The 26415-nt window shown below is 32.7% G+C and overlaps 2 protein-coding genes across 3 annotated transcripts; both read left to right on the plus strand.

The window, feature by feature from the left end:
• Positions 1-1213: 1213 nt before the first annotated feature.
• On the plus strand, positions 1214-23791 carry LOC139482252 (zinc finger and BTB domain-containing protein 49-like). Of its 2 annotated transcripts, none has more exons than XM_071265985.1 (5): positions 1214-1315; positions 9406-9805; positions 12582-12809; positions 13779-14821; positions 20220-23791. In XM_071265985.1, the coding sequence occupies exons 2-5, from the start codon at positions 9413-9415 to the stop codon at positions 22336-22338; spliced, it is 3783 nt and encodes a 1260-aa protein (XP_071122086.1). In that variant the 5' UTR covers positions 1214-1315; positions 9406-9412; the 3' UTR covers positions 22339-23791. The 2 variants fall into 2 exon arrangements, with proteins under 2 accessions (XP_071122086.1, XP_071122087.1); XM_071265986.1 differs by having other exon boundaries at positions 1228-1282.
• LOC139483648 (E3 SUMO-protein ligase KIAA1586-like) lies at positions 4899-7428 on the plus strand. The gene is made up of 6 exons (XM_071267624.1): positions 4899-5024; positions 5252-5413; positions 5622-5811; positions 6021-6443; positions 6655-6807; positions 6961-7428. The coding sequence occupies exons 3-6, from the start codon at positions 5788-5790 to the stop codon at positions 7345-7347; spliced, it is 987 nt and encodes a 328-aa protein (XP_071123725.1). The 5' UTR covers positions 4899-5024; positions 5252-5413; positions 5622-5787; the 3' UTR covers positions 7348-7428.
• Positions 23792-26415: the final 2624 nt, after the last annotated feature.

The raw sequence follows: 26415 nt of genomic DNA on the forward strand, positions 1-26415 counted from the left end.
CATGAAATAGTCTGTGGCGGATCCAGTCTATTCATAATTTTAATCTAAGTTCGCGGCAAAATAGCAAAACTTTATATAAATCGCTGTTGTGCCGGAGCCGACAAAATAGCCACTGCCTTATAGTATACGTATGTTCATAGTATACAGAAACGCAAAAATCACGGGACTTTGGAAACAAGCTTAAGCATGAAGGGAGAGGGCTTAAACTGTTTCCGAGTACCTATGAATTTTGATACTCGCGAGACATGAAATCTTTACTAAAATTCTCCAGACACAAAATCTTTTACAAAAATTTTCCCTACAACAGTTTACAAACTTTCAACCAAGCTCTAAATGATCCTAAATGCCCGCGAATACTGATGATGCAGTGACAATATGTGAACAACTTTATAAAACATTATAAAAGAGGGACGAAAGATACCAGAGGGACAGTCAAACTCATAAATCGAAAATAAACTGACAACAGATAGTTGCCGTTTCATATTTAGTATGTAGGAATGGACATCTCTCAATACCAACTTGTCCTAATCCTAATTTCCAAAAAAAAAAAACGAATTCTAAATGAAGGTCAATCCGTTCCTCGCGCCTGATTTTATTTACTATTTAAAAAAAAAATTTAAATCTAAGATTGATACATGCATATATGTATTACATCTATGATACATGTAGAAATAAAATTGAGAATGCGGAAACGGGGAATGTCAACGGGCAACAAACAGCCCAGGACCACCAATGGGTCTTCACTACAGCGAGAGAATCGCATTGAAGTCGGGATTCAGCTGACCTCTTGAAATTAGACGTCAAATCGATCATGAGATCCGAAATATATGTATATACATAATTATACCAAAATTCCAAAATTATATATATATAATAAAAAGAAAAGAAAGCATGCAAGACTAACAAAGGGTACCGTGGAAGCTCCTGACATAAGACACTCATCACATGCATAATGCGGTATGGTGAAACTTGACATGTTTTACTTTGAAGATCTCAACATTCAAGCCAATTGATGTAAAAACGTGACAAACACACAACAATAAGCACTGCAAAACTCAGTTTAAAAGAAATCTTTCTATGACATTAAAAATTAATTCAATATTCTTGATTTATTGTACTGGTTTTATTTACGATGTTTAAAAAAAAAAAAAAAAAAAAACTTTTTAAAATTTCGCGCAAATTTATACTTTATATTTTCTTGTTTTGATTGGTCGGATAACACAAAATATGCTAATGAGGTAAACAGGACCTGTTGTGACCGATTTATTTGAAATACACTGTAGTTAGTATCTTGAATATATTACAAATAATATTGGTAAGTTTGGAATGACAACAATCAAGAAACAAATGCACCTTTTCATAATTAATTGTCGGTATCAGAGAACGTGTGAATTTCCAATCGTTGCATCGCTTTTCGCCGCCACCACTGAAAAGAAGCCATTTTATTTCATTTTGCTGACATTGTCACACATTGAAATCACTGTTTTCATATTAGTCAACTTATAAGTTGTGTGAAAAACATGTACAATGATGCAAAACATTATTTTTATGGTGAATTTGACTGAGCCCATAAGCGTTTGTTGTTTTGAGCGTGGACTTTTACGATACACAACATATTTCTTGTGACCTTATTGAGAATCGTCTTCAAGGTCAATTATGTACAGTCTGTTCTTGCCATAAATATTCTCAAATTTGATCCATATAGATTCTTTTTAAATCAGTCAATACTTTGTGACATTATATTTGGAATAGCATGGAGTTATTAGTAAATAAAATATGAAATATTTGATAACTTGGTCATGATCTAAAACAAAAATTAAAATAACCACAAATTAAAGAGAAATGAATAATACAGACAAATTAAAGTGTATATCAAAAAAGTATTGTTTACAACCTTTTATGAAAAAACTATAAAGAAATCTTAGTCCCAATAACCAGGAACATATATATTGATATACTGTTCCCAGCAATAATTAACCTTCAACAGGTTGGGAATAAACCCCCTTTATGGTGATTATACCTCTATAGAGGGAAAATCCTTCTTTTACTAGAGGGATAAAATTATCCTTCTATAGAGGGGTATTTTTGTTTGCACTGGATTTAAAGCAAATTAGGGCAGAATGGCATTTTCTAGTTATATTGGCTATAATCTCTAGCATTATAGGCATCAACATATGCACTTTACTAAAAATTGGGATAACCAGTTTTCTGCTAAAGTGACAAAACTTGCAATCTATTGTAAACCTATCTGAACACCTGATCAACAACAAAAGGAATAGTTGACCTTTAAATTTCATGTTAAATCTAACAATAGAAATTCTGTTCAGTGAGGAATAAGTGAGTAGAATTTACCTGATCATAACAGCTTTTAAGGTTCATCATAACAAATGGACAAATATGGCCGTATTTACAACTCAAAAACTACTCTGTGCACAGACTTAATACCTGTGCTGTTTGGAAAGTTGTTATGCCTAGCATCCACTAGATATATAAAAGTTATATGCATTTTGGGTTTAAGAAAGATAAAATCTTTCTTGGTTTTTGCAGGGCATTTTTTTTCCTTTCTGCAGAAGGTGTAAAAATAAACAAACACCTGAATTAGGGAGCTACCATTTGATTTTTATGGGGGGGGGGGGGGGGGGGGGGCTAGGATGAAATTTGAAAAAAATAGGCAGGACAGCAGTTTTGAGAAAAAAAAGGCAGGATGAGACACTTTGCAAAAAAAAAGGCAGGATGACAATGTAGGTAAAAAAAAGTCAGGATAAACTAATAAAAAAAAGGCAGGACCGAATAGAGTGTAAAATAAAAAGGCAGGACAGAGATTACAACTAAAAAAAAAATGCCAGAGATTACAACTAAAAAAAAAATGCAGGACAAAATTTTTCATCCTAGCCCCCCCATAAAAATCAAATGGTAGCTCCCTTACTTTGATACTGTCCACTCACTGACTCAGATAAACTCTTTAACTTCACCTATAGTTGTGATGATACCTATTGTCCATTGTCAATTAAGGAGAATCAAAACAATACAAACCGATTTTTTACCTGAGGGAGCATCTCATAGTTGTACCACAACTAAGTTAATTTTCACACCTTTTGCATGAAGGAAAAAAAATGCCCATCAAAATCCAAAAGAGATTTTATCTTTCTGAAACACAAAATGCATTTAACTTTATTATAGTCTATATATATTCTAGTGGATGCCAGGCATTAAAACTTTTCCAACTCCACAGGTAAGTCTGTACTCAGAGTAATTTTTGGCATGTAAATACAGCCATATTTGTCCGTTTGTTATGATGAACCTTAATCAAAGTGAACAATAGATTTTATATTTAGTCAGATAAGCATCAAACTGGGCATGTGCATATTAAATTTATTACATCAATTGGTGCATCAACTGTTCCAGGTTACTGCTATAATAAGTAGAGAATGCCATTCTGCCCTATTTTGATTTAAATCCAGTCTAAACAAAATTACCCCTCTATAGAGGGATTATTTTACCCCTCTATAGAAGGATTATCCCTCTATACATGTATAATAATAAAAAAAATATGCACTATCACTATGTAAAAATGTTATAATTAATTTTTGTTTTTAATCCTAAAATTAAAATTTTTCACTGTATATAAGGCCGTGTTCACACCAAACGCCGTGTAGAGTAAACATGTTTACAATTAGTTTAGTGTAGTGTACACTGGTTTCACATTACATTTGTTCACATCTATACTACCTGTACATAAGATTTGTTCCCACTTGTAAACTATATGTCATTTAAATGTTCATTACGTAGAACTGAATTCAAAATTTTTGGAAATTTTTTCTAGCGGTAAGGGAACAACCAATTGACTTCAAAAGGGGGGCGGAGGATGGGAATGGAAATATTCCGATCTCCAATTTGATAAAAAAAAAAAATGGTCATACAGATGATAAAAAAAAAATGTTCTGAATAAGAGTGTCCCCATACATTTATATAGTGTTAAATATTGAAAAAAAAGTATTTGATAACCAGCATCGAAAAAAAAAGAATTAAAACGTACGCGCGAAAAAAAATCTGACTCAGATAAAAAAAATAACTCTCCCCCTTTTTTTAAGTTAAGTGGTTGCTACTTTAAGAAAGCCATTTTTATAATTTGCAGTAGTTTGAATATACAAGAGAAGTCTCGATAACGCATTAGAAAACGTTAGCTGCAACAGCGTGCTTACAGTCGAAAAAAAAGGATTGAGATATTAGGGATCACTACATTTTTATCTTTTCTGTTCGTTTCAAATGGTATTTCTTCTCCAAGGAGTATCTGGTAAAGGAATAGGGTAGCGTTTTTTTTATATTTATTTTACGTGTTATTTAATGGATCTGAGATACTAGACAAACATATCATTTACCTCACACTTGTTTTAGTCATGCATTTATTCGTGAATCGTTTTTTGAGTAATGACCAGTGGCGAATATTTTTGTGTACGTCAAGTCAATTCGGGAAGACCTTTTCAAATGAATTAGGCAACATTTTTTGTGGAGGGGGAGGGGGGCGTGAGCTTTTGATTTTTTTCAGGACAAATTTTGGTGACAAGTCGAAATCAATTTTAGCATTATATATAGTGGCAGATGAGGGTGAAACAAACAATTTTTTTTCAGGGCCAAAAACTGGAAACTTTTTTAGTTTCCAAAACAAAATCCATAGCTCACCACCCCCACCCCCCTTGCCTTTATGTTTTATACTCAACTATAATAGCACCGGGATTCAAACCCATGCTACTGTGATATCGTGACACCAAATCGCCTGCACTGCAGCTGTCCCGCTAGACCACACGACCACCTGGGATATATATAGAGTTAATATTGCATTTCTTGAGTAATGTCCCTTTATAATCCTACAAAATGTATATGCAAGCAGGGGCCAGATTCAGACTAGCATACTCCAGACTATACACAACAGTCCATACTTCTCCTTATTGATTGACGAGACCACAGATGTAGCAGTAGTTAAGCAGATGACAGTTATGGCCAGATACCTAACACATGACTACCAAGTAAGTAGTTATTAGAAATATATATTAATTTAAAATATGTAATATTTCCCAATGTTTAACTTACACAAGAATATATTAGTATTTTAACATATAATTTAGATTTTAGTCTAAGATAAGAAGATGTGGTATGATTAACAATGAGCCAACCATTACAGGGTAGAAAAGAAACTGATTTTAACATTTATGTATAATATAACATGCAAGTAATATCTTTATTTATATTTCAGGTTAAAACCTCTTTCCTCACACTAGTAGATCTACCAGACGGAAAAGCTGACACTATCGTTCCAGCAATCAAGACACTCATGACTGACAGGCAACTACCAATCCAGAAGATGATGGGTTTTGGCTCTGATGGTGCTTCTGTCATGGTGGGAAGAAAGACTGGGGTAAGTTTATTATAAGTATTTACTATTTATGAATAACAGATGATAAAAAAAAGAAGATGTGGTATAATTGCCAATGAGACAACTATCCTTCAACAATGAGCAAAGAGAAAAAAAAATATTTTCAAAAGAAATCAAATGTAATAACTATATGGCCCATCAATTCCTAAGTTTTTATACTGTTATTTATTTTTTTGTTTTATTTTATCAGGTAGCTACACAGTTGAAGTCACAGAACCCAGAGATGGTCAACGTATTGTATCGCCCATAGATTGGCCCTTGCAGCAGCCCAAGCATCTGACAACATACCTTACCTTCAGAAGTTTAAAGACATACTCAGGCAGCTTTTCTATTACTACCAGAACTCTGCAGTTAGAATGAGTGGGTTGAAAGAAATAGAGGTATATTATTACTTACATATTTTGATTTCAATTCAAATGATTTGTTTGGTTTTTTTTTTTACTTTTATCAATTCATAATAACTTTTTTTTACATTTTAATAATTATTTCAGTTTTCATAGACTAGAAGAAATATTATGATGTTTATTTTATGTATCTAAAAAAACATTCATATTCATGCAAAATGTTAAACTGTCTCTTTTAATTTCAGTTAATACTTGGTACCCCCAGCATTAAGCTGAAAGAAGTAGCTGACACCAGATGGTTATCCCACGAGATTGCAGTGACAGCAATCCGTAGATGTTTACCAGCCCTTATACTCAGTCTTGAAAGAGAAGCATCAGAGAGGTGTGACGCAACAGCTGCAGGCCTCGCCTTGTTTGTGAAGAACCCACTGTTCATCTGTACCATATCCATGTTGTCTGACATACTTCCACACCTTAATAGACTCAGTAAGATCTTCCAGAAGACCACTGTAGACCTCTCACTGATAGACTCCATGGTATCAGCAACCCAGATGTCACTACAACACCTACTCAATCAACATGGGGAACACATGACCAATCTACCAGACCTGTTTCAGCAGCTTGCAGAGTATGGGGTTAAAGAAGTAGTTGACAAGTTTAAGGACAAGGTATTTTTTTCATATACTTGTACAATAGAATGGGATCATCATTGTTAATTTGAAGATATTATAGTGAAATAAATACCAAAGCAACTATAGTAAATAAACTGTTTTAATTTCAATTTCATTTCAATATAGTTTTCTTTATTATTTAGTTTATAATTTTCTTCTTTTTTTCTGCTTATATTTTCATAAACTAATATCATTATTTATTTTGCAGACTTATCAGCAGTACATCAACAATGTCATAGAGAACCTCCACAATAGATTCCCTGATACAGCTCTTCTAGATGCCTTCAGTGTATTTGATCCTGACCTCATCTGTAAAGAAGACCCAGCAACTAATGAGTATATCCACTTCAAGAAATTACAGGTATAGTTGAATACAAGATAATGAAAAAACAGAAGTTCAGTCAACAGTGAAATCATTAGTTTTATCAGTGATAAAAAAAATAAATAATTTTATTGACATTGATTTATATAATATTGTTACTTTATCTTTACTTACCAATTTTTTCTCTTTTAGACTCTAGCAAGCCACTTTACCAGTGTTGGTGACTACCAGACAGCATCAGAAGAGTTCACATCACTCAGACACATGATGGCCAGAGACATGAAAGACATCAACTATTCAGAAGCCATCAGAAAGATTGCAACCTTGAAAGACTGTTACCCAACACTTGCACAGTATGCTCAGATCCTCCTAGTAATACCAGTTTCTACAGCAGACTGCGAAAGATCTTTCAGCACCCTCAACAGACTGAAGACATTCCTTAGGAACCGCCTGCGCCAGAAAATTCTAAACCCACTCATGACCATCTCCATAGAAGGACCAGCTGTGCAAGACTTCAACTTCCCAGAATGTGTTAAGCTGTTTGGCAAGGCAAAGAACAGAAAGCTTACTACTGAGTAGTGAATTTTGTGACATTTGATGACTCTTAGTGCTTTGTAAAATGAAATGTGAATATTATATCTTGTGTATAATCATGTGTTATTTACTTAAAATTTAAAATTTAAATAACTTTTATGACTTTAGTGCAGTTATTCAAAAGTGACTTTTGTTTAAAGACTAGTCTACTAGTGCTTTCTTTCAAATGATAGTAAATGTGAATAATATATAGTAGCTTTGTTTAGTGCTGGTATTTATAATATCATATCTTGTGTCTACTTATGTTTATTTATTCTTAAAAGATATTAAAGTATACAAACTGTTTATTGATTTACTTCTTTTTTCTGACCCAAAGTCTACATAACACAGTACCACAGTAAACTCACTACATCACACAGGAGTGACAGGACCACAGTAAACACAATAACTTACAAGAAAAAAGTACACGACGCAACGCGACACAAAATATTGAAAAATTCAGTTCGTCACGCATCACCCTGGTGCTATCCAAAATTCCTGGGGAGAACACTGACTGGGCTACATCTGTGTCCTATGTTTTTATTTGTTTGTTTGTTTGGGTTTTTTTGGGGGGGAGGGGGGGTTGTTGCCAGTTTACCGGATGTTTCGTTTGAAAAGATCTGTGTCAGTGACCTTGTGGGTATGGCTTCTCCAATATTTCAATGATGTCTTCATTTTTTAGTTACATTTACTATACATTAAATTGAAAATTATGGCTACAGTATTAGTGTTTATGAAAAGATGAAGATGAAAAAAATAATAGATAGTTGGGTATAAATGGAAGTAATAAATTGAGGTATTCAAATAAAATACTGTGTTGACACACAAACATTAACACATAAACAATCAAAAGTTGATAAGTTTAATAGATACATATGATAATAATAGTCTGCTGTCAATCTATCATAAATTTTACCCTTACCTGAAAGTAATCGCAACAGAAGATTTTTTAAAGTTTTAATCTAATATCATTATACACCAAATATACACAGAAAAAATCTTATCTGAGGAAGACTAAAAAATCACTCTTTTAAAATTCCTTAGGAGGTTTGTATTGAAATGGGAGATAACTCTGTAAAAAGGCAGAAATATCTATAAAAATTGATCCAAAATTACAATTTTACCACTTCTATTTTGCATAGTATATTAATTCTTTATATTTTAGCCGTCTTTATAGTATAACAAACAACTCTAAAGGTGTTTTCATATCTTTTTTCAAACTACAACCTAGATTTCGTAAATCAATGGTTAACATTTACTAAATTTTTTATCATGTCAAGGTAAAAAATCTCAAATGTTATAAAAAATAATTAGAATATATTCTTTTTTTTGTGGTTTAAAGTTTCTTTAAACAAGGTAGATGCTGAACACATATAATTTACAGATATAAACAATACCAAATGTCCATTTCATGAGCAGAAGATTATATAGCATAGCCAAAAACAAACTTGTAACACCATCAAAGTATCATTATTTACATGAATTTTAAGAAAATCAACCATAAACTGACCAAAAAAGACTTATTTTTGCAGAGTTATCTCCTCTTTCCAATGTTAATTTCCAATGTTAATTAAAACTGCTGATTTTCAGTTTTCCTCAATTTACGAGACTTATTGGATTATACAATAGAGACTATGATTCTAACAGATTTGTTTTACAATGTATATTGAAACCAGAGAGCATGATTCTACATACAAATGATTAATCATTTTCTCCTCCAACTCCTCGAACCTGGAACCTTAGTGTTACAAGGCAGTGTGTTAACCAAGCTAAATGAATACTTCCTTAGCTCCACCTCTGACGACTGACTTAGTATCTACCACATTTACCAAGGGAAGCAATCCTGTCACAATATAACTGATTTAGAATTTAGTTTTAACTTGATATTTATATAATTAAATCTCTGTTAAATGTTTTTTTTTTTATAAAGCGAATGAATAATTAAAAACTGTTAATTAAAAGGTCTTAAGATCTATGCTTGTGTATGTTGTCAAACTGATATGTACAATTTTTGTTTTAGTCATAATTGTCAGAATAAGTTAACTTTTTGTTTTGTTTTTTCAGAATCAGAATGGATCCTGTCCATCCTGTCCATTCGGTTGGGAATTTCAGTTTACAGGATCAGTTACGCAACAATGACATCATTCAGCATACAATGCCACTCACAAACATACGCAATACCGATCACCAACTACCTGGCAACAGTTTCCGTAGTCATGGTAGCAGCGATATGCAACACCCTCTGGGTACCACAAACATTTTGATGGACGAAAGGGGAGATAATCTTCTATCAAGTTTTTTTAACACTCATCACGGGAATGACATACCAGTGTCTGGTGATACTAGTTTTCTACTTGGCACAGATAACAGTTTCACAACCAATCAACTTTTGATGGAACCCACTACTCATCAGAAGATAAGTTATGATTCTGTGAAGGAACCTAATGTCAGTCCTGTTATAAAGGTGAGTCTGGTTATGATTCTGTCAAGGAACCTAATATCAGTCCTGTTATAAAGGTGAGTCTGGTTATGATTCTGTGAAGGAACCTTACATGTATGTCAGTCCTGTTATAAAGATGAGTCTGGTTATGATTCTGTGAAGGAACCTTATGTCAGTCCTGTTATAAAGGTGAGTCTGGTTATGATTCTGTAAAGGAACCTAATGTCAGTCCTGTTATAAAGGTGAGTCTGGTTAAGATTCTGTCAAGGAACCTAATATCAGTCCTGTTATAAAGGTGAGTCTGGTTATGATTCTGTGAAGGAACCTTACATGTATGTCAGTCCTGTTATAAAGGTGAGTCTGGTTATGATTCTGTGAAGTAACCTTATGTCAGTCCTGTTATAAAGGTGAGTCTGGTTATGATTCTGTAAAGGAACCTTATGTCAGTCCTGTTATAAAGGTGAGTCTGGTTATGATTCTGTGAAGGAACCTTATGTCAGTCCTGTTACAAAGGTGAGTCTGGTTATGATTCTGTGAAGGAACCCTAATTTCAGTCCTGCTTTAAAGTTGAGTCTGGTTATGATTCTGTGAAGGAACCCTAATTTCAGTCCTGTTATAAAGGTGAGTCTTTTTATGATTCTGTGAAGGAACCTTATGTCAGTCCTGTTATAAAGGTGAGTCTATTTATGATTCTGTGAAGGAACCTTATGTCAGTCCTGTTATAAAGGTGAGTCTGGTTATGATTCTGTGAAGGAACCTTATGTCAGTCCTGTTATAAAGGTGAGTCTGGTTATGATTCTGTCAAGGAACCTTATGTCAGTCCTGTTATAAAGGTGAGTCTGGTTATGATTCTGTGAAGGAACCTTATGTCAGTCCTGTTATAAAGGTGAGTCTATTTATGATTCTGTGAAGGAACCTTATGTCAGTCCTGTTATAAAGGTGAGTCTGGTTATGATTCTGTGAAGGAACCTTATGTCAGTCCTGTTATAAAGGTTAATCTGAGATAATACAGCAAAATATTGTAAATATGACAAGTTCACAAATAAAACAAGAGGCTCTCAAGAGCCTGAATCGCTCACCTGGTAAACAATGCCTTATTGAACATATTGAACCATGCCAGGCAAATATGTACAGCTAACAATTCTTCAATAATTGAGAAAACATTGTCATTAAAGGACAATAACCCCTTAAGGGGTCAATTGACAATTTTGGTCATATTTAACTTATTTGTAGATCTTACTTTGCTGATCATTTTTGCTGTTTACAGTTAATCTTTATCTATAATGATATTCAAGATAATGACCAAAAACTGCAAAATTTCCTTAAAATTACCAATTAAGTGGCAGCAACCCAACAATGGTTTGTTTGATTCATCTGAAAATTTCTGGGCTGATAGATCTTGACCTAATGAACATTATTACCCCATGTCAGATTTGCTCTAAATGCTTTCGTTTTTGAGATATAAGCCAAAAAATGCATTTGACCCCTATATTCTATTTAAAGTAAGGGCGGCCATGTTTTTTGACGGATCAAAAATCGAAGCACACACTTTGTGCAGGATAATCTAAGGAACTATCATGCTAAGTTTCATCCAAATCCATTCAGTAGTTTCAGAGGAGAAGATTTTTAAAAGTTAGCAAATATGATGAACAAATTGTGAAAAATTGTCATTAAAGGACATTTACCCCTTAAGGGGTCAATTGACAATTTTGGTCATATTAACCTATTTGTAGATCTTACTTTGCTGATCATTTTTGCTGTTTACAGTTTATCTTCATCTATTATAATAATATTCAAGATAATGACCAAAAACTGCAAAATTTCCTTAAAATTACCAATTAAGTGGCAGCAACCCAACAATGGTTTGTTTGATTCATCTGAAAATTTCTGGGCTGATAGATCTTGACCTAATGAACATTTTTAGCCCATGTCAGATTTGCTCTAAATGCTTCCATTTTTGAGATATAAGCCAAAAACTGCATTTGACCCCTATGTTCTATTTTAAGTAACGGTGGCCATGTTTTTTGACGGATCAAAAATCGAAGCACACACTTTGTGCAGGATAATCTAAGGAACAATCATGTTAAGTTTCATTCAAATCCATTCAGTAGTTTCAGAGGAGAAGATATTTGAAAAATTGTTAACGACGACGACGACGACGACGGACGCCAAGTGATGAGAAAAGCTCACATGGCCTTTTAGGCCAGGTGAGCTAAAAAGAGAGTTTTGATACTGCAGAGAGAATATAATCCCACAAATCAAAGAGAGACAAACAATATATGCGTAGCAAAAAGAAAAATATCTGCTGCTTGGTCTAACTAACAAACAATAGTTGAGAAATCACTATGTAAAACATGAGACGAAGAAACACAAACCTCACCAAAGACTAGGTTTAACCTTGATCTGATCACCTCAGGTGCTAAAGAAGGGTAAGCAGAGATTTGATCCTACTAAGGGAAATTTTATTTTGGTACATTTCATGACAAAATATTCAGTTAAATTATGTTACACCATACAAAACTATCTTGAGACAAAAAAGAAAACAAATTGCCAAAATTTACCTGCTTAGATAGAAAATGCATTATCATTACAAGTGTTTAAGTACAAGTTTTTACTTAAAAAACAGATATGTACTCTTTCTTTTTAGGAAGTATCTATACTCTTTGTACTGGTTTCAATTCATATAATTATTGTCCTGATCATATAGCCGATGAAATATTTGCCTTTAGATGTTATGCAAGCCATTATAAGTCAATCATAATAGTAATTGTAATAAGACAAGTTGTTTTTATTCATTCAGGTAAATAATTCTCCAGTTAAGAAAGCTTTAAACAAAGTAAAGCAGTCACCATTTAAGAAACGTGGTAATTTTGAGGAAGGGACAGGGACAGTTACATTTCCTAAGTCTGACAGTAAAGATTACTCACATGTGGACCTACCAAGACAACTTATGGCAAAGATGTTTGGTCTCCTGAAGGAAGGCTTGTTTTGTGATTCAGTAATCTTATCTGGAAATACAGAAATAAGGGTAAGATTTTGTAAAAAAAAAAAGGGGGGGGGGGGTACTTCACTTATTTGGCCAGAAGATTTTGTTAAATGAACGATCTCACAATATTTTTCATTTGCAAAGGAAATTTGTAAAAAAGTGATAAAAATGAATATTGTTTTAGAATTGTCAATCAACCTACCTTGATATTAAATATATTTTATCATGATTATAGCAAAATCAAATACTATTACATGTATATAAAAATACACTCCCTACATTGTCCTATTTAAGATAATTTTATTAATTAAAAAAAAAGGTATGATATTGAAATGAATAAATAGAACTAAGCAAAATAAAAACCAAAACACATATTCAAGAGGTCAACATACAGTCTTTATAAACAACAATTAGTGGAAGACTACTTTTATAACAGAGTACTATCAAAGGGGAGATAATATTTTAAGAAAACATGAACCTTCTTTTTTGGCAAACAACTTGTTAATCATACATTGTCAAAATTATAAAATATACATGTACAGTAGCCTGAGAATTACAATATTCCAAAAGTTCAAGAAAGTTATGAAATTTTACAAAATAAAGCAGACTTAATTAGATTTATTAAAATTTATCAGATTTGTTAATACGACAAATTGACTTCTGCACATCTTTCACTACATATAAAAAATCTATGAAACAGCTTACTTAAGTTTCTTAATGGTAAATATTGTGATTAAAAGCAAAGTAAAGAAGCACCAATTTATAAATGGTTATATATGAAAGAGAGGATAATTTTTTTTTTTAAAACAGAGCATTCCTACAAAATGTAAAAAATTCATGCAAAGTTGCAGATATTTATAAGGTTTCAACAATGATAATATTACATTCTCATATAGTTGTAGCACAGACGTATAAGTTAGCTCTCTTGTTCAAACTGAACATTTATAATTAATTTAATTGTTGCAGTTAATTATGAAAAATATTTATAAAATATTTAACCTATATTTTTAGGTCCACAGACTTGTGTTGTTAGCAGCATGTCCATTTATCCTGTCTAAGATGTCAGATCTGTCCCAGAATGCATCACTGAAGATAGAACTTCCTCAGGGAATTCCTCTTGATGTCACATCACAGTTGGTTCATTATTTATATGATGGCAAAGTGACCTTGACATCTGATAATGTCGGCCATTTTGCTAGAGTTGCTAATCTGTTTAAACTAACACATTTACTAGACATGTGTAAAGATTTTGTAATTATGTTTGATATCAGTCAAACAATTCTGATGGACAAAGGAGAAGACGTTGTAGCTATTGTTAAAAACGAACATTCCTCAATAGCTCATACTAATATGAATAAAGAGGCGAAAACAACTGGCAAAAAAGCTGTGCAAAAGTCACCACAAATTAAGACAACACAACCCACCAAAAAGCAACGGGATGATGCACAGTCAACAAAAAAGGGGACTGAAGAAGGAACGACAAGTTCTGTAACATCAATTCCTTTACATTCATATGGAACAAGAAGAGCATCACTGAAGGGTACCAGTACACCTAATAAAAGCCCATCTCAAAATACAGAAAACAATGTTCCTAAAACATGTTCAAATTTTAGTTCTAATTCTTTTACTGAAACTAAGTTTAAACATCCAATCCATACAAATGCTGCATTTATAAACTCAAACAAAGTTGGCAACGTAAAGAAAACTGTATCTCCCACAACAGCAAGCAAAATAAATACAAGCTATAACAATGAGGAAACAATTAACAGCAGTATAAGTAGTGACCATGGACTCTTAGATGCAGGAAGTAGAATTACATCAAATAACAATATGGAATCCACAGGAAGTTTCAGTTCTGAACAAGTGACCAATGAAAATAAACCTAGTGAAGATGAGGAAGCTGGGAACATAGATGAACTGACTGATGATTGTGATGAAGATGCTGATTGGAAACCCCACTCTAAACTCAAAGGAAAAGCTTTCACTAAAAAGGGGAGAGCAGCTAAGGCATTCAAAAAGTCTTATGCTTCATTTATAAAATCAGCAAAACCAAAGTAAGTTTAAGGATGTCATACAAACTTTTTTTTGTATTGCAGACTATTCATAAGTCCAAGGGTTAGACTTTGTCAAATTTATTTTATTATTGTCCTGTGATGAAAGTTGCAAACATAGAGATGTTAATATGGCACCAATAGCAGCATTAACTACATATATTTGTTACTTGTACACAGTATAATACTTCATACGAACTAAATACAAATGCCTTTTGTTATGTTAGGAAGTTTCTATCTTTCATACATTGTCATATGTTAGCTGCCCTCGACCTAATTTTCCTGGTTGATGGTCAAAAGTTGATTTTTTAAACTTGAAAATAACATGTATACATGTGTACAATTTGGAAATTAGTATGGTGATCATTATCACTGAACTAATATATATTTGTTTAGGGGCCAGCTGAAGGACGACTCCGGGTGCGGGAATTTCTCGCTACAGTGAAAACCTGTTGGTGACCTTCTGCTGTTGTTTTTTTTTTGGTCGGGTTGTTGTCTCTTTGACACATTCCCTATTTCCATTTTCAATTTTATGTTTTACAGAGTTTGTCTTTAGTGCCGTGTGGAGACAGTAGAGTGCCTCCCCGTGCTTCAGGTTTATGATTATGCTCTTATAATATACTAGATTATGGAGTGTGTGTCCAAGCGAGAACTTCTCTAGTTCATTACTTTAGGAATATTTATCAAAAAGAAGTATTTCAATATTCAGCCCCATTCTACTATTTAGTCAGCGGTCAGTCGCTACCCTGATATACCCTATTTTTTCCGGGGAATTAATACAAATAGAGTTTGACATTTTTAGCCGAACAGATTTATCATTTTTACATAACTTAATTTATTGTATGCTGGTTCATGTTCTGGAAGCCAGTCTTTGCTCCTTTATTATATATTTCACAAACAAAAAACAAATATGAAGCTTAGAAATGGAAAAATATTAAATACTAAACTCGTTCAAAGGGTATCTACACGTCTCAATTTTCAAAATCGGTTATCTAAAAATACTACCATCGCTAACATTTTTAACAATAAAAATCGTGGCTACCCTTCTATCGATAAGTGTCATGCCTAAAAATGACTTACATGTCCCCGCGTTTCCACCAAAAATACGGTAAGGTCCACGTTTAATGGTCGCACATTTTCTTTAAATTGTGAAACTGATATAACTTGAAAAACAAACAGTATTATTTATTTACTCACATGAAACAAACCGGGATGTGGTATTCAGTATGTAGGTGAAACTGGACGATATTTATCTAAACGCACTCAAGAACATCTGTATCGTTTTAAAAGACCCAATAAATTCAAAAGTATCATTTATCAACACCTCAAGAAGCACAATCATCCTATTAAATGTTTAGCAGTTCAACCTTTAGAAGTAGTAAATATTAAGCAGCCTGGTGAATCTCATTCAAAGTGTGTACGATCACGGAAAATAATTGAATTAAATTGGATTAAAAAATTACAGACAGTCTACCCTCTCGGTCTTAATGATAATATCATGGGAATTGGAAATATATCAAGAACGGATTCCGTTAACATTTTGGATATAGTTTCTAAACCTGTTCGTAAAAACCGTTCTCTCAGTAATAGAAAAAATCGCAATCAAAGAAAATTCATACCAATATTTTGGACTTAATTTCTATTTGAAAAAACAACGGCAGACATTATCTGTTAACAAAGCTCTGTTCATTACCGGTTAATAGGTTAAATAAAATTTTGGAGGATTGCAATACAATTTCATATAACAGTCCTAAGTATGAAATAGTTATTATAAATTATTATGGCATATTGTTATTCTAAACTATTTCCAAAAATTGATTGCCCTGAAGATCATAAAAAACATTTTATTAAAATAAAGTATGTCAATAAAGGTTTTGATTTTGTAAATATTGCCGGTATATTTAACGACCATTCTGTTAAAGAACAAATTCCTGGATATTTTGACAATACTGAGCTCCCTCTTATTTGTTATATTTACAAGCAATATACCCGGAAATTTGTGTTTAATTATAACCAATTGTGTCAAGATGTTAATATCAGTGAAAATACACCTACTTCATGTAATTGTAGTAATTCCGCATACATTTATGGACCCATTTCCCATGTTATAACAGGAGACCTTAACATCGTTCAAGACCGAGAGTGAAAATCATTCCTCAGTAAAGGACCTAAATATTGTCCCCCATCAGTTATTAATTGGAATGAGTGTCGTAATATCATTCACGACTCACTCCGTACTTACTGTTTGAAATGGATAAAACGGGAAAAAGCTGACAAAAAATCTTTGGACTCTTTTTTTAATTCAGTAATGAACGTAGTTGATATAAGTATTCAACATTTTAAAGAACATTTTATTATTAACAATAACCACAATAAACCTATTTCTCGTATCAAACATAAACTAAAAGAACTAGCCAAGGAATTTGTTTTTGTCCCGGCCGATAAAGCTACTAATAATATTATTATTGTTTGACGTAAATTTTACATTGAGGTTCTGAAAAAAGAAATTACCAATTCACCATCATTCCAACTGACTCCATTTTCAGAAAACGACATCTGTAACAAACAAAAACTTTTAGCTACCGCTTTACAAGCAAAACCAAATACAATGAAAGTCCCTACTATGTATTGGCTTCCGAAGCTACACAAAACACCGTACAAATATAGATTTATTTCGTCTTCAAGCCATTGTTCCACTACTAAATTGTCTATTCTTCTTACCTGTTTACTGGGTACAATCAAAAACATGATAATAAATTGTTCAAATAAGGCTTTCGAAAATAGTGGAATTAATTACTTTTGGAGTGTCAAGAACTCGTTTGAAGTACTTGAAAAATTGCATGCTTATATTGGTGATTTTGAATCTGTTCAAAGTTTTGATTTTTCTACCCTGTATACCATATTGCCTCACATTCTCATTAAGAAAAAAATCACTCACCTAATTAAATGGGCATTTAAAAAGTCAGAATGTGAATATATATGTTCAAACTCTTTTAGGTCATTTTTTAGTAGCAATAAACAAAAAAACTATGTCAATTGGACATGCTTTGATACTATATATGCCCTTGAATTTTTACTAGATAACATTTTTATTCGCTTTGGAGATTCCGTATATCGCCAGGTTATCAGAATTCCAATGGGGCACCACTTATTGCGGACCTGTTTTTGTATTGCTATGAGTTACAATTTATGACAAAAAACAGCGAAGACCCATTGAAACAACATCTCATAAACAAATTTAATAATACTTTTAGATATTTGGATGATATTTTGGCTCTCAATAATGACGACTTCAGTATGTATATTAAAGAAATTATCCTGTTGAACTTACTTTAAATAAAGCTAATGCTAACAATGACCACTCCCCTTTCCTTGATCTTGATATCTATATCACTAACGGAAAGCTTAATACTAAAATTTATGATAAAAGAGATGATTTTTCATTTCCTATCGTTAATTATCCATTTTTAGATGGTGACGTTCCCTTGTCACCATCTTAAGGTGTTTATATATCTCAACTTGTACGATTGCTCGTGTGTGTAACAATGTTTTAGATTTTAACAAGAGAAATTTATGTATTACTGAAAAATTATTACACCAGGGTTTTTGAAATCACAAATTAGTCAAAACATTTACTAAATTTTATCATCGGTATAAGGACATCATTCATAAATATAGCTCAACATGCAGACATCTTATACGTTCAGGTATTTCACATCCAATTTTTTATGGAAATATTCTTTATAAAGCACAGAAATGTCAGTATTCACCTCAGAAACTAACAAAACCTTTAAATAGACTTATCAAGAAGGGATATAGTTACGATATTGTTGTCAGGTTATTAAAGATTGCATATTTTGGCTTTAATATTGATTCACTTATAGGGTCTTTGTATCGGAACTAAACACATTTATTCAAAAACCAGTTGTTGGCATGACACGGGTTATGTTCTTCTCATATATGTTATGATGGTATGATACTAAACCCCTAATGGGAAGGATTGTGCCTGATATTCATATGATGAAATCATAATCTTCCAATCAGTTTAATTGAAGTCTGGAGCTGGCATGTCAGTTAACTGCTAGTAGTCTGTTGTTATTTATGTATTATGGTTATTTTGTTTATTTTCTTTGGTTACATCTTCTTACATCAGACTCCGACTTCTTTTGAATTGTATTTTAAATGTGCGTATTGTTATGCATTTACTTTTCTACATTGGCTAGAGGTATAGGGGAGGGTTGAGATCTCATAAACATGTTTAATCCCGCCGCATTTTTGCGCCTGTCCCAAGTCAGGTGCCTCTGGCCTTTGTTAGTCTTGTATTATTTTAATTTTAGTTTCTTGTGTACGATTTGGAAATTAGTATGGCGATCATTATCACTGATCTAGTATATATTTGTTTAGGGGCCAGCTAAAGGACGCCTCTGGGTGTGGGAATTTCTCGCTACATTGAAGACCTGTTGGTGACCTTCTGCTGTTGTTTTTTTCTGTGGTCGGGTTGTTGTCTCTTTGACACATTCCTCATTTCCATTTTCAATTTTATTTATATCATGTATATCTTATTGTGAGTATTGGTAATAGGACAACTACATTATTTGGTCAACATGTCTATCAGACAAGGTTCACCTGACATTGACCTCATCACATGATTCAGTGTTTAGTGTTCAGGTTTTGTTGTCAAGTCTGTTTTTCAGATATTGTAAGCAGTATGTCAACTTTATTTGGTAATTGAATGATTTTATAGTGTTCATGCTGGTTTGATGGTTTTCTTCTGAAATTGACCTCATTTTCATGACTTATTGAAGGATTGGTGTCCAAGGAGCCATCTTTCAGTGGTTGAGGTTAAATTTTCATGGATATATGTCAAATGAATTTAATTTATAGAATGATTATAAGCTGTACATATAAAAAAAAGTCTGTTTGGCAGGCTTATATTCATGGACTAGGATAATGTTAAATGTATACATGTAATAATCTGGAGTCATGGTAGAATTTAAATTTAATCATGACAAGTTATAAGAAGGCATTAGCTTAAGACTTTCCCCTTTTGTTTCTGTGTTATCTTGTTTGTACTGGGAATTGTTAAGTTCTGTATGTAAATAAAACAAAAGAAAGATACCATGCATTCTGCAGCATACAATTTAACAACTTGACAAAAAGTTTCTGAGCATTCTGCATTATACATCTTTATAACTTTACAAAAAGATCAAACATGCAGAATTTTACAATATATTTATGCATGATATAATTTAAGTCATTGACTATACATATAATCCAAAGAAAGGAAATTTGAAATAACTTCTACTTACTAACTAAAATAAGAATAATTTGGGATTCAAGCATTTTTTTTTTGGTTTCACATGTACAACTGTCACTTTCAAGTATTATTTTTCAATTATAGGAATGCAGCTGTTGTTCCAGAACAGAAAGAAACATACACACTGAGACCTCCACCAAAGAAAAGAGCTAAAGAATTTGCCAGGACAGAATTTGAAGAACTTGAAGACATTTTGTCTCGACCTGCTGATAAAGGTATTGTTCATACTTTCTCAATGGAGACTAAACCTCCGCCACAGGAACCACAAAAGCCAAAGCGTACACACAGATTAATGAAGGCATCATCATACAGAGCTAGTCAATTATCTGCAGTTGTGGCACAGATAGAAAAAAAAGCAGAACATTTACCAGAAAATGAACGTCATTTTATTTGCGACATCTGTGGAAATCATTACATCTTCTCTAAAAGAGCTGTAACCCATATAATATCTGTTCACGATACTGACTTGGAAGATGTCATCATGGCCATGTCAATTAGGAAAAAAGAAAAAGTTCTGAAAATGTGTGATATTTGTGGTTATGAAACAAAAGAACCAAACTTTTTCTACATACATTTTCATAGATATTTTCGTCATAGTGTTCCACTACCTAAAGGCATGCAGCCATTTAAATGTGACATTTGTGGCAAAGAATGCTTTACAAGGTTTCAACTGAAAGATCATAAACTGATACATGAAGAAGGTACACCATTTATATGTGAGACTTGTGGTCAAGGCTTTAACAGCAGGACTTGTCTTACAAGTCATGTCTTTCATAAACATAGCAAAGTTCGTAATCACAAATGCACGGACTATGGATGTGAGAAAACTTTCAAAACACGAACACAGCTTCTTGTGCACATGCGCTCGCACACTGGTGAAAAGCCTTTTCAATGTCCTGACTGCCAGTACAAAAGCACAACACGTGGAAACATGCGTCTCCATTTGACAAACAAACATAAGCATAGTCCTGAAATTGTTAAGAACATCATGCTTAATCTCAGACCAACACAAGGTGATGAACTAATGTTAGACCTTGAAAACGATAATAAAAACCAAGCATTTACTATGCAAATAACCACAAATGACAACCAACCACTGAATTTTTCCCAAAATATTCAGGCCAGTCAGGAAACAGAACAACTGGTTTATTCACATGCACCTAGTAGCCAAGGTAACCATTCAAATCAGGCATATGCAACGGTAACCAGTTTGATTGCTTCTTCTCAGGATTCACAGATTCTGTATGACCCCAATGACCCCAACAATCGACCAGTCACAATTCAGCACTACACAACAGAACCAATGGATTCAAGTAATCGTCCCGTTACAATTCAGCATTTGTCAGCTCAGCAGCAGTCTCTCATTCTAAATAATATTAATCCTGATCATCTTGATCTGTTACCCACTGACCAGAATTTGCATTCAGTTCAAAACAATCAAGTTCTTGTGCATTCTGATAATTTACAACATCATATCATGACTCATGAACATCAAAACACAGATCAGAGTGAAAGTAGATTATCAGCAGATATAAATAGAATCACTGTACAGGAAGCTAGACTGTTACTCCATCAACAAGATCATGTCACCAGTCCTCAAAGGCAAAATGACCTCCATCATCAAAGAATCCAAATGCAAGATAATAGTGGGAAAAATCTTCCTTTAGTAGAAGTACAGGAATTGCAACCGGTTTATTTGCAAGACCAACAAAGTTCTATGCTTCAACAATATGACAGTGAACCTTACCCTGGAGATGAGGAACAAGACTTACTGAGGAATGATGGCTCACTGTTGCAAAAAAATCATGTTTCAAATCAGGGACAAATTATGTTTTCATCAGATGGAAACCAGTCACATCTGTCTAAGATACAGATCACTATACAGGACCGAGGACAGTTAGAACCAAGTGTTCATGGATTGATATTATCACCTAACAACAATACAGCTCAAAGCAGCCAAGATAACCGGCATCAGGTGGAATTACTACAAACTTCTCCAACGAAAGGGGCAACAAAAATGTATTTAGTTGATGTGAATAATATTTCAAGTTTAGATGTAGAATCTGTCAGTGCTTCAATGGAACAAGGTCAGGATCCAAACACAGCGCCCTCTATTGACAGTTCCTCAGCTTTATCTCAGTCATATAATGATCCTCAATTATTGTATCAATTATACCAACAGTACAACCAAAATTATCAATAGCTTATCTATTAATGCATGTTTTTATTTCTATTTATAAAACAATTAATCTATTCAGAAATTACCATGTAAAATAAACAATAAGTTTTTTTGCTGTTGAGAATGTTTGTTTATTAGATAGTACTTTGATTTTGAAAATAGTGCAAGGAAACTAAACGGAATTAATACTCATATTGATATGGTATGGTTTTGTATTTATATATATTTTTTAAATACACCAATTTGGATAATCCTTACTTTATAGATATCTGGTGATTTTTGAGCATTTACATAGGGCTTTTCTCCTTTATGTTGTTTTCATTGAAAATTGAATCATTTCAATTAAATTTTGTAAGGGCAACTTATTGACTGACTATATAGTCTTATGCATCATGAGTTCATTTCTGGTCTTTATTTCACAAATATATTTTTTAAGAAACCTGTAGAAAAAGAAATATGAAATATACTTAATAATTGAAAGAAAATTTAGTTGCTGTAAAATTATAAAATATATTTTGATAAGCTAGTGTTCTTTTTACTTTTATGATCTGTATATTGTTTTATCAATTTTAAAGACAAATCATGAAGGATTGTCTTTTTGAATTTGTATTTTGTGTCCATTTTAGTATCTTCTTAATGTTTTCTATGAAAATTCATAAATTCTTTTAGTTTTGTGCAAATCAAAACTGCAGGGTTGAAAAACTGTAGCAATTATGAAGCATAATGTATGGTTTAAATTCTATTTATGTAATTATAGTAACCAACACACCAGATGACCTTTAGTTAGGAACAAATGTACTGGATTTTACATTTAATAATATTTTTAAGTGCCAAAAAATAAGCCTTTTTTCAGTGCCAATCTATACTTGATATATTGCTAAGAATCAGACCAACTCATATGTATCTCAAGATATAAATTGTTTTTCAAGATATAAATTGTGTTTCAAGATATAAATTGTATTTCAAGATATAAACTAGTTGAAATGCAATAGAAATTACCAATTACCAATTAAATTACTCTGTAATTTGCTATTATCGTCACCAAAAGTTTTCCAGTGTTTTCTCAAATTTGCCAGTTTTTTTTTGCATTTAAGACTTTTAATTTTACACTGAAACAAAACAAGAATTGAAATTTTATAAATAGAATTTAAACCATACATTATGAATGATGATACATGTATGGTATAATTTAACTTGACATAAACGTGATTAGACAATTTATTCCTGCATCTTGGGAAAATGTAGATCTATTATTTTTTTTAACATGGTGCTCAACATTTTTTAATCAATATTAACCTGTTACCAGACATTATATATTTCCAATGCACAAATACCCCACAATTTTGAAAAAATTGCTGGACAATGAGACAGATTGACTCTATTGTATTGTGAAGCATGTAATTGAAGAAATAGAATTTACTTTTGTTATACTACTTGTTATTTTAGTGATGGGATTAATAAAAAAAAATTAAATTAAGGAATTATTTATGCACTTCCCTTTCACCTACTCATGAAAAAAACCCACAAATACACTCAATGATAATATACAGTCTTACCTATATACCATTATCTATACATGAAGTCAAGTTCAAAGTCTTACCAGTTTTCATACGATCGCAAAACAATTTGAGGTTGTATATTGGTATCATGTTAGTGTCATAGTCATCTTCCTAAGACATTTGGTTTTCGAACAAAGACTTTGGTATAAGTAAATAGAAATCTATCAAATGTTAACACAAGATTTATGACCACATGATTTTAGGGTGAAAAGGGAGAAATAAGGGTGTCTTGGTTAATGAACAATTTCCTAAGTACAAAACATAATTTAAGGGAGGTAATATAAACATTTTGAACTATCTCCCTTAGTTTTTTTGATAGGGTTTGTGTTACTTATTCTTTAGTTTTTTGTGTTGTGTGTGCTATTGTGTCTGTTTGTCTTTTTCATTTTTGGCCATGGTGTTGTCAGTTTATTTTCGATTTATGCGTTTGACTGTCCCTTTAGTATCCTAAGTCCCTCTTTTACACTGCTTTTAAATTATGTATAAAGAAATGTTGTATTGTCTTGAGGTGATTAGCTGATAATTTATATTTATAAGTTACTTTTTTAAAATGCTGGTGAAGGTAATTTAATTTTAGTCATGATTATGAATGTCATTTTCTATTTTTAAGACTTTTATGATGCATTTGAATGGGTTATTATGGTTGCAAACTCCAGTGGAAATTTGAATTGAGATTATGACCATATCTTGTGGGAAACATTTTTTTTTGGGGGGGGGGAAGGAGAGGGGGAAAACAATTACAATCCAAATTCAGAGCTGTATCAAGTACGAGAATTGTGTCCATTTTTGCTCCAACTGTTCATTGTTGCACCTCTGCAGTAGTATCCAGCTGCCCTCAGAGAAGCAATTTATTTTCAAGTTGTGAAGACTCATTACCATTTTTAACTTCTGAACCAAAGAGTTATTGTTACTAAGGTATCAAATAAGGCATCCATTAAATTTCTTGTTTGTTCTAGACCAACACACAGAGTTGGAGTTGTAACATGCTTCCTCCACTTGTATTTGTGTCCATCTGATCAGTTAAACCTTTTTCAACTGAATTTTATAGTTCGTTCTTATGTTGTACTGTTATACCACTGTCCAAGGTTAGGGGGAGGGTTGGGATCCCGCTATCATGTTTAACCCCGCCACATTATTTATGTATGTGCCTGTCCCAAGTTAGGAGCCTGTAATTCAGTGGTTGTCGTTTATTTATGTGTTACATACGGTATTTGTTTTAGTTCATTTTTTTATTTAAATAAGGCCGTTATTTTTCTCGTTTGAATTGTTTTACATTGTCATTTTGGGACCTTTTATAGCTTACTATGCAGTTTGGGCTTTGGTCATTGTTGGAGGCTGTACAGTGACCTAAAGTTGTTAATGTCTGCGTCATTTTGGTCTCTTGTGAACAGTTGTCTCATTGGCAATCATACCACATCTTCTTGTTTATAGTTCATTAGTGACTCGAAGCAAACCCGTCTTTGAAGTTTCTTTGAAAATTTTTGATTTTGATTGTTGCATAATGAAAAATAAAGATATAAGAATAAACTTGTAATCAGCAAATGCTAATTGGGGAAGCAATATATACAGATCTTTAAGGTGGTACCCAACACTTTCACTAAAATTAATTTGGCTCGTTTAATTTTCATAAAATTTTGACAAAGTATTTACTTTGACCCTTTGACAAAAATATAAGAATTAAAAAAAATTTGAACCAACTGTTTTGTCAGAAAAATTACACTGGTTATATTGCAATTTGACAAACACCAATTTTAATCATTGAGAAGCTTTATATTCCTTTTACAACACAACGTAATTAAAACGTTTAGCTGACTTTACAAAGTTATCTCCCTGTAGTGTTAGGTACTACCTTAAGTCTAGTTCCAGTTAGGTTGAGTTTCAAATATTGAAAACCTCCAAACCTCCTTCAACGAGGCATACACAAGAAAAAAAGACCAAGGTGGCAGTTGAAAAGAGGCTTGAATATACCATGATGCATTTCAATAAAATGTCTAAGTGACCCATTTTGTATTCTTGTAATTGGTAAAATTGTGTATGTCTTGCAACTAAAAGTTGTGGGCTTCTTGTAATTGGTAAAATTGTGTATGTCTTGCAACTAAAAGTTGTGAGCAAACTGTTTTACTACTGTCTGTCTGTCCTTTCTTCCCATTATGATTATATAGTTATTCCTGAAGAATCCTAGTTTGAATGCTAGAAAGTTTTCACATGTCTGTGTGTTTGGGAGATAGTTAAACTTTGTCATTTTTGGAGTATAAACTTGCATAGGAGGTACAAAGCATTTACAGATAATTCCTACAGTGTTTAGTGTTGCTCTTGGTGGTACGTCCCAACATTGGTTTATGTTGTCTTACTTTAGTTTGACTCAACTAAATGTTATGAAACAATGTTAATTACCACAAAATGCAGATCAAGTTTCAATTTTGGTGGTGTCACTATATCGGTTCTAGAGTTATGCCCCTTACAAATAGAATAATTGATGAATTAATTGTTTCCCTTCTCTATCTTTAGTTTGCCTCAACCAAATGTATGAAACTTTAGTCCA

This window comes from Mytilus edulis, chromosome 7 (assembly GCF_963676685.1).
Source record: "Mytilus edulis chromosome 7, xbMytEdul2.2, whole genome shotgun sequence".
NCBI classification, from domain to species: domain Eukaryota; kingdom Metazoa; phylum Mollusca; class Bivalvia; order Mytilida; family Mytilidae; genus Mytilus; species Mytilus edulis.